This window comes from Salvelinus alpinus, chromosome 17 (assembly GCF_045679555.1).
Source record: "Salvelinus alpinus chromosome 17, SLU_Salpinus.1, whole genome shotgun sequence".
NCBI classification, from domain to species: Eukaryota; Metazoa; Chordata; class Actinopteri; order Salmoniformes; family Salmonidae; genus Salvelinus; species Salvelinus alpinus.
Window position 1 is genome coordinate 41,041,016 of NC_092102.1, and position 10,000 is coordinate 41,051,015.

Consider the following 10,000-nt stretch of genomic DNA (forward strand, 5'->3'; position numbering starts at 1 on the left):
TCAATAACTCAATAAAAACAATAAAGATGGTGTCAATTCGGCTACTCAAAACATCAACTGCATATTCCAAAAAGAGGCATCGAAAGCAAAATTGAGAAAACCAAAGAAATGCAACATCAGAAACAAAAAACAAAATGTTTCTGACAAATGGTTTGATAATGAATGTAAAACAATTAGAAAACACCTAAGACAAATGTCAAACAAAAAACATAAGCAGCAAAACAAACCAGAGCTACGATATGAATACTTTGAAACTCTGAAACAGTATAAACAAACACTGAAACACAAGAAATTGAAATATACCAACAAGACCAAAATCAGTTCTGGGACATGTGGAACAATTTAAGCACAACAAAGCCACAAGAATTAGCCATACAAGATGTAGGAATTTGGAAAACTTATTTTGATAATCTATACAAAAACATCCCACAAAAAGACTTACAACAGAACCAATTAGAAATGAAAGAAAAATTGAACATCCTTGAATCAGTCATTAAAAACAACCAAAATCCATTAGATAAACCCAATAACCCAACAAGAACTAAATGAAAAGCTCAAATCTATTAAATCAAAGAAGACGTGTGGTCTAGACAACATCAGAAACGAAATGCTGAAAAACAGCACACCTGAGTTGCAAAATGCTGTGCTTAAATTGTTCAACATGGTTTTAACTTCTGGCTGCTTCCCTGACGTCTGGAACCAGGGGCTCATCTCCCCTATCCACAAAAGTGGAGACAAATCAGACCCCAATAATTACAGGGGAATTTGCGTAAACAGTAACTTGGGAAAGGTTTACTGTAGCATTTTGAATTCAAGAATTCAAACCTTTCTTCAAGAAAAAAAATGTAATAAGTAAATGTCAAATTGGCTTTCTCCCTAACCATCGCACTACTGACCATATATACACCTTACACACACTAATTAATAAACACGTCCACCAAAAGAAAGAGGGCAAAATCTTTGCTTGCTTTATTGACTTTAAAAAAGCATTTGATTATATTTCTATTTCTCCAAAGTGGGCTTGGTGTTAAGGTGTATGACTTAATAAAATGTATGTACACAGAAAACAAGTGTGCAATAAAAATCAAAAACTAAAGAACAGAATTCTTTTCACAATGTCGAGGTGTGAGACAAGGCTGCAGTTTGAGTCCAAATCTTTTCAACATTTATATCAATGTCAATGTCAGTAATTATTACCGATGCTTTACCCTGGTCTCCTGAAACGTATTGTGGCTCACATGTTATATTACAGGGGATAGAGACAAAAACAGTACCTGTACCATTACACTGGGTCCACTTAGTGTCAGACTTGGTATCAGGACGTTTCCGTGTTGGTGTAGTGTCTACACTGCCAGTAAAAGGAGTCACATTGCTACTAGGGAATGATATTGCTGGTGGTAACGTTACTCCTGTGTTAGGGGTAGTATAAATCCCAGAAATCAGAATTGCAGATGAGAAATTGGTTCAAGCATTTCCCCATGTTTTTCCTGCTTGTGTGTTAACGAGGGCACAATCTCGCAAGCTTGGAGATGTGGTGGATTTGGCTAGTTCCATTTTTGAGAATGTTGAAGTAGAAGACAATGCACTGAGTATTCCTTCTGCAAGGCCGACAGTTTTTACTCCTGTAAAAACTAAGGCAGGGGACTGCGAAATCGCGCCCCAATTACATGACATTCTTTAATCTGTCACCCCTGAGAAGGTGATTGAATGTCAAAAAGGAGACACCAGTCTTCGCAAGTGTTTTGCTTCGGTAATTTCCATTGAGGAAGCTAAAACTAGAGAGACTGCCTACTTTATGGAAGCAGGAGTTTTGATGCGGAAATGGGCACCTCATGACACTGTTGATGACTGGAGTGAAGTGTGTCAAGTGGTTGTTCCTACACCGTTCCGACAGCAGGTGCTGTCACTCGCCCATGACCAGGCGTGGTCTGGACATTTGGGGATCACAAAGACCTATAACCGAGTCCTTCGACATTTTTTCTGGCCAGGTTTGAAGTCTGACGTGATCCAATTTTGTAAAACATGTCACATATGTCAACTCACTGGGAAAGTGAATCAAACAATTCCTAGAGCACCGCTCTGCCCGGTTCCTGTGGTGGGGGAACCGTTTGAAAGAGTGATAATTGATTGTGTAGGTCCATTGCCGAAAACCAGGTCAGGTAACAAGTTCTTACTAGATATACTGTACAGATAGCCTATGTGAAGTGCTCGGCGAATGTGGTTGCTGACGCTCTATCACGGGTTTACTAACTGGGGAAGCGTTGGGTTTTGTTATTACAAACTATGTTTGCAATTTTTGTGGTGGGCGTGTTATGTTCCCCAGTTTCTGTGTTGTAGCTTTTGTATTTGAGTGTGTGTGTTTCAGGAGATAGATTCCTGAAAACTCCCCAAGCAGCTGATTGGTCGACCCCAGGCTAATTGATGATTGGAGAGCTGACCCCGCCCCCTCGTCAAGAAGCAGCTGACTCTAATCACCATTGCCACCTGAAGATATAAAAGCCAGTGTTCTGTTCAGAAGAAAAGAGATTAGAGGGAGATTGAATGTTTTGGAGAAATCATTAGAGAGAGAGAGAGAGAGAGAGAGAGAGAGAGAGAGAGAGAGAGAGAGAGAGAGAGAGAGAGAGAGAGAGAGAGAGAGAGAGAGAGAGAGAGAGAGAGAGAGAGAGAGAGAGAGAGAGAGAGAGAGAGAGAGAGAGAGAGAGAGAGAGAGAGAGAGAGAGAGAGAGAGAGAGAGAGAGAGAGAGAGAGAGAGAGAGAGAGAGAGAGAGAGAGAGAGAGAGAGAGAGAGAGAGAGAGAGAGAGAGAGAGAGAGAGAGAGAGAGAGAGAGAGAGAGAGAGAGAGAGAGAGAGAGAGAGAGAGAGAGAGAGAGAGAGAGAGATTGAATGTTTTGGAGAAATCATTAGAGAGAGAGAGAGAGAGAGAGAGAGATTGAATGTTTTGGAGAAATCATTAGAGAGAGAGAAAGAGAAATTATTAGAGAGAGAGGATAGGCAGGGAGAGATCATTGAAGGCTGAGGAATGCAGAGAGTTTGATTGAAAGAGAGATATTTGCTGAGAGAGGAGGCTGATGGCTTTGGAGTAATTTACTGTGTTTGTTGTTGCTGGGAGTAGTTGGTATATTCTGTGAGTTTGTTGCTCAGTCAGACAGAGCCTCATTGATGTCCTGTGTTTCTGAGTGTTTGTGAAATTGTTAATAATCATTCTGTTTCATTTGTTCCCAGGGGGGAAGGGGAAGGCACTTTGGGAGTGCTTAGGCAAGAGGCCCGCGGGCATACATATACCCGTAGTATATTTACTGTCTAGGCACACTAGGTAAGACCTGGGCGGACCACCCCCTGTATTTTGGTTAGGGCACCAGGTGGTGCTAAGTTAGGTAAGTAGTGGGTAGGCAGGAGAGGGGAGAGGGGCAGGAGAGGGGAGAGGGGAAGCTTTGATATTTACTTTCTTTGCTTTGGTTCCGTCCAGCCCCTTTTCCCCATATTACCGTGTAGGAAATAAATACTAGTAAACGGTCAATTCTGCCTTTGTCGTCCTTTCTCGCACCTACAGTTCATACCTCTTTTGCTTCACGGGGAGTTGAGTTGCAGCAGGGTGTTGCGTTCCTTCTTCTCAGAGGCGTGCGTAACAAATTAGCAGACATGTTGGACCATTCTCCAGCCCCAGGACTCACACTATTTGACACAGAGGTGAAATACCTGCTATTTGCTGATGACTTGGTACTTCTATCACCAACCAAAGAAGGTCTTCAACAGAACATTAATATTCTAGAGCAACATTGCCATAATTGGGCCCTGGCAGTAAATTTCCCAAAAACGAAAACCATGATTTTCCAACAAAAAAAAACAGATGTCAGAAACACAAATATAAATTCACCCTGAACAACACCATAATTGAACACACAAAAAATTACACCTACCTTGGTCTGACCATATCTGCATCGGGAAACTTTATTATGGCAGTGAATGCACTCAAAGAAAAAGCCAGCAGAGCATTGTATGCAATAAAAATGAAATTATTCAAAATCAACATCCCAATTAGAATTTGGACCAAAATATTTGACAGTGTAATCCTACCAATAGCTCTTTACAGAAGTGAGGTTTGGGGGCCACTCAATAAACTGGACTTTAAATTGAAGCCCTACATGCAGAATTCTGTCGGACAATCCTACAAGTCCAGAGAAATACACCAACTAATGCATGTAGGGCAGAATTGGCCCACTTTCCAGTAATAATGAAAATACAGAAAAGATCATTAAAATTTTGTCTACATCTAAATTCAAGTCCAAATTCAAGTCTGCAATTTAAAGCACTTCAAACCCAAGAGCTGAGCCCAGAAACGAGCCCTCTCAGTCAGCTGGTGTTGGACCTAACCAACCAAGCTGACACCAGCACTGCTTCAAAAGAAAGAATTCCAATAAACAAAATCATGAACCAATCAAAGGACTCATATATACAACATTGGAAAAACAAAACAAAATCCCAAAGCCGACTAAACTGCTATCTGACCCTAAACAGAGAATATGAATTGGCTGATTATCTCTACTCTGTCAGAGATACGAAGCAGAGACAGATCCTTACCTAGTACAAGCTGAGTGACCACCGATTGGCAATAGAAACCTGCAGACATAAAAAGACATGGCTACCCAAAGAGGAGCGTGTATGTGGTCACTGCACGACAGGGGAGGTAGAAACAGAGATGCACTTTCTCCTTTACTGAGATAAATATTCCTCATCAAGAGATTCATTATTCACAGAAATGACTACATTTATTCCAAATTTGAACTTATTAAACCCAGAGGAAAAACAAAACATACTCATGGGCGAAGGAGCAATGGCTCCTCTTGCAGCCAAATATGTATTTGCCTGCCATAGCCTGAGGGACACTGAATAATAACATCTGCATAGTAAGCAGTAACTTACTTATTATTACTGTTATTGTTATTACTGTTATTGTTATTACTATTATTATTGTTGTTTATCATTCCAAATAGTAGTGGTAATGGTAATGATAGCAGTTTAGTGATGGTGGTGGTAGTAGTAGTGGTATGGGTGGTAATGGTAATGATAGCAGTTTAGTGATGGTGGTGGTGGTAGTAGTGGCATGGGTGGTAATGGTAATGATAGCAGTTTAGTGATGGTGGTGGTAGTAGTAGTGGCATGGGTGGTAATGGTAATGAAAGCAGTTTAGTGATGGTGGTGGTAGTAGTAGTGGCATGGGTGGTAATGGTAATGATAGCAGTTTAGTGATGGCGGTGGTAGTAGTAGTGGCATGGGTGGTAATGGTAATGAAAGCAGTTTAGTGATGGTGGTGGTAGTAGTAGTGGTATGGGTGGTAATGGTAATGATAGCAGTTTAGTGATGGTGGTGGTAGTAGTAGTGGCATGGGTGGTAATGGTAATGATAGCAGTTTAGTGATGGTGGTGGTAGTAGTAGTGGTATGGGTGGTAATGGTAATGATAGCAGTTTAGTGATGGTGGTGGTAGTAGTAGTGGTATGGGTGGTAATGGTAATGATAGCAGTTTAGTGATGGTGGTGGTAGTAGTAGTGGTATGGGTGGTAATGGTAATGATAGCAGTTTAGTGATGGTGGTGGTGGTAATAGTGGTAATGATGATAGTAGTTGTAGTACTGATGTAATGGTGAAGATGACCGTTATTTAGTGATAAGTTAGTTATAGTTTAATTTTCCATTTATATTTTTATATTTATTACATTACATTCGACTACTGACTGTTACCATTTTATTGTTATTATTTTTGTATTTAATTTTGTATTATTATTTACTGCCATTTTATATTATTATTTGTTATTGTTTATAATTTTATTACAATGTATATTGTATACATTGTTGCTTTGGCAAAATCGACACGATGTTTTTCATGCCAATAAAGCAGCTTGAATTTGAATTTGAGAGACAGAGACAAAGAGAGAGAGAGACAAAGAGAGACAGCGCATTCGAGGTGATAATGGTATAGTTTAGGTTCCTCTCATTTCTTCTCTTACAGATGCTCAAGCCACAGCATGACCACAATGCTAGGCTGAACGGCATGAGAGAAATGCTTTGGTTTAAATTAAATGTGACAATTATGAACAATAAATGTCTGCAGTAAACCACCTCCTGTGGCGAAGTCACACAGTAAAACAAACTGTCAATAAGGAGATGGGATCTGGGATTGAAACCCATTACCTCTCTGGGTTCTATGAGGGGTGAAAGACTAGCTCTCACATACACAAGCTTTAACTCTGTAAATAATCCAGAGGGGGAAAAAAGTGTGTTTTTGCATGGATGCATGTGTGTTTAAGATGCATGGAGGCTGAATGCAGTTCATCCCCATTGTGAGTGTCAGTCTCTAGCCAAGAAGCCCCAGGCCACATGTGAAATTATAAAGAGACCTCACCCACAAACTATTCCCCCAGCACAGCTGCTCAATGTCACCCCGTGCATTACAACAGGAGAGGAGGGGACCGCCAAACCCTCCTCTGGTCTAGTAGGAAAGAGGGGAAGTGGGGACGAAGAGTGTGCATACTTAGAGCTAGAGAAACAGACAACCCATAACTAATCAGTAGATACACATGACATCCTCTGTTACGCCAGCGCTGTTACTCAACCTCTGTCACATGCAGAGTACAATACAACACATAGCATAATGTAGGCGTGTATCAAAACTATACTCCCTGTGACTGGAGAACAGCACCGAGCTAAAGACTGACCTATCTGCATGACCCGTCCGAACACGGAGGAGTTGTCCACAGTGCTGCAGTTCCACCGGCGGTGTCTGAACTGGTACTGACACTCCCTGATGCCCGTCTTGGCGCCCTCGCCAATATACTGCATGTGGTCCTGGTACAGCTGGCACAGCTTCTTCTGGCCCTGGGAGAGACCCACCAGCTGGCTGCACAGAGGCTGGGCACCGATGATGTAGGCCTCAGGGATGAGCAGAGGGTTCATGGCTAGAGACCTGGACAGAGAAACACACTATTCTAATAGAGACCTGGACAGAGAAACACACTATTCTAATAGAGACCTGGACAGAGAAACACACTTTTCTAATAGAGACCTGGACAGAGAAACACACTTTTCTAATAGAGACCTGGACGGAGAAACACACTATTCTAATAGAGACCTGGACAGAGAAACACACTATTCTAATAGAGACCTGGACGAAGAAACACACTATTCTAATAGAGACCTGGACGGAGAAACACACTATTCTAATAGAGACCTGGACGGAGAAACACACTATTCTAATAGAGACCTGGACGGAGAAACACACTATTCTAATAGAGACCTGGACGGAGAAACACACTATTCTAATAGAGACCTGGACGGAGAAACACACTATTCTAATAGAGACCTGGACGGAGAAACACACTATTCTAATAGAGACCTGGACAGAGAAACACACTATTCTAATAGAGACCTGGACGGAGAAACACACTATTCTAATAGAGACCTGGACAGAGAAACACACTTTTCTAATAGAGACCTGGACGGAGAAACACACTATTCTAATAGAGACCTGGACAGAGAAACACACTATTCTAATAGAGACCTGGACGGAGAAACACACTATTCTAATAGAGACCTGGACAGAGAAACACACTTTTCTAATAGAGACCTGGACAGAGAAACACACTATTCTAATAGAGACCTGGACAGAGAAACACACTTTTCTAATAGAGACCTGGACAGAGAAACACACTTTTCTAATAGAGACCTGGACGGAGAAACACACTTTTCTAATAGAGACCTGGACGGATAAACACACTATTCTAATAGAGACCTGGACAGAGAAACACACTATTCTAATAGAGACCTGGACAGAGAAACACACTTTTCTAATAGAGACCTGGACGGAGAAACACACTATTCTAATAGAGACCTGGACAGAGAAACACACTATTCTAATAGAGACCTGGACAGAGAAACACACTATTCTAATAGAGACCTGGACAGAGAAACACACTATTCTAATAGAGACCTGGACGGAGAAACACACTATTCTAATAGAGACCTGGACGGAGAAACACACTATTCTAATAGAGACCTGGACAGAGAAACACACTATTCTAATAGAGACCTGGACGGAGAAACACACTATTCTAATAGAGACCTGGACAGAGAAACACACTATTCTAATAGAGACCTGGACAGAGAAACACACTATTCTAATAGAGACCTGGACAGAGAAACACACTTTTCTAATAGAGACCTGGACGGAGAAACACACTATTCTAATAGAGACCTGGACGGAGAAACACACTATTCTAATAGAGACCTGGACGGAGAAACACACTTTTCTAATAGAGACCTGGACGGAGAAACACACTATTCTAATAGAGACCTGGACGGAGAAACACACTATTCTAATAGAGACCTGGACAGAGAAACACACTATTCTAATAGAGACCTGGACAGAGAAACACACTATTCTAATAGAGACCTGGACAGAGAAACACACTATTCTAATAGAGACCTGGACAGAGAAACACACTATTCTAATAGAGACCTGGACAGAGAAACACACTATTCTAATAGAGACCTGGACAGAGAAACACACTATTCTAATAGAGACCTGGACAGAGAAACACACTTTTCTAATAGAGACCTGGACAGAGAAACACACTTTTCTAATAGAGACCTGGACGGAGAAACACACTATTCTAATAGAGACCTGGACAGAGAAACACACTTTTCTAATAGAGACCTGGACAGAGAAACACACTATTCTAATAGAGACCTGGACAGAGAAACACACTTTTCTAATAGAGACCTGGACGGAGAAACACACTATTCTAATAGAGACCTGGACAGAGAAACACACTTTTCTAATAGAGACCTGGACAGAGAAACACACTTTTCTAATAGAGACCTGGACGGAGAAACACACTATTCTAATAGAGACCTGGACAGAGAAACACACAATTCTAATAGAGACCTGGACAGAGAAACACACTTTTCTAATAGAGACCTGGACAGAGAAACACACTATTCTAATAGAGACCTGGACAGAGAAACACACTATTCTAATAGAGACCTGGACGGAGAAACACACTATTCTAATAGAGACCTGGACAGAGAAACACACTATTCTAATAGAGACCTGGACGGAGAAACACACTATTCTAATAGAGACCTGGACAGAGAAACACACAATTCTAATAGAGACCTGGACAGAGAAACACACTTTTCTAATAGAGACCTGGACAGAGAAACACACAATTCTAATAGAGACCTGGACAGAGAAACACACTTTTCTAATAGAGACCTGGACAGAGAAACACACTATTCTAATAGAGACCTGGACGGAGAAACACACTATTCTAATAGAGACCTGGACAGAGAAACACACAATTCTAATAGAGACCTGGACAGAGAAACACACTTTTCTAATAGAGACCTGGACAGAGAAACACACAATTCTAATAGAGACCTGGACAGAGAAACACACTTTTCTAATAGAGACCTGGACAGAGAAACACACTATTCTAATAGAGACCTGGACAGAGAAACACACTATTCTAATAGAGACCTGGACGGAGAAACACACTATTCTAATAGAGACCTGGACAGAGAAACACACAATTCTAATAGAGACCTGGACAGAGAAACACACTATTCTAATAGAGACCTGGACAGAGAAACACACTATTCTAATAGAGACCTGGACAGAGAAACACACTTTTCTAATAGAGACCTGGACAGAGAAACACACTATTCTAATAGAGACCTGGACAGAGAAACACACTATTCTAATAGAGACCTGGACGGAGAAACACACTATTCTAATAGAGACCTGGACAGAGAAACACACTATTCTAATAGAGACCTGGACAGAGAAACACACTATTCTAATAGAGACCTGGACAGAGAAACACACTATTCTAATAGAGACCTGGACAGAGAAACACACTTTCCTAATAGAGACCTGGACGGAGAAACACACTATTCTAATAGAGACCTGGACAGAGAAACACACTATTCTAATAGAGACCTGGACA

The 10,000-nt window shown here is 41.1% G+C and overlaps 1 protein-coding gene across 1 annotated transcript in view; it reads right to left on the minus strand.

Annotated features, from left to right (window-relative positions):
- Positions 1 to 10,000, minus strand: part of wnt5a (wingless-type MMTV integration site family, member 5a) — a 32,806-nt gene that overhangs the window by 4,802 nt on the left and 18,004 nt on the right. Inside the window, exon 3 of the mRNA XM_071348969.1 lies at positions 6,710 to 6,957. Within this exon, the coding sequence (XP_071205070.1) occupies positions 6,710 to 6,957 (248 nt within the window). The remainder of the gene's footprint in view (positions 1 to 6,709; positions 6,958 to 10,000) is intronic.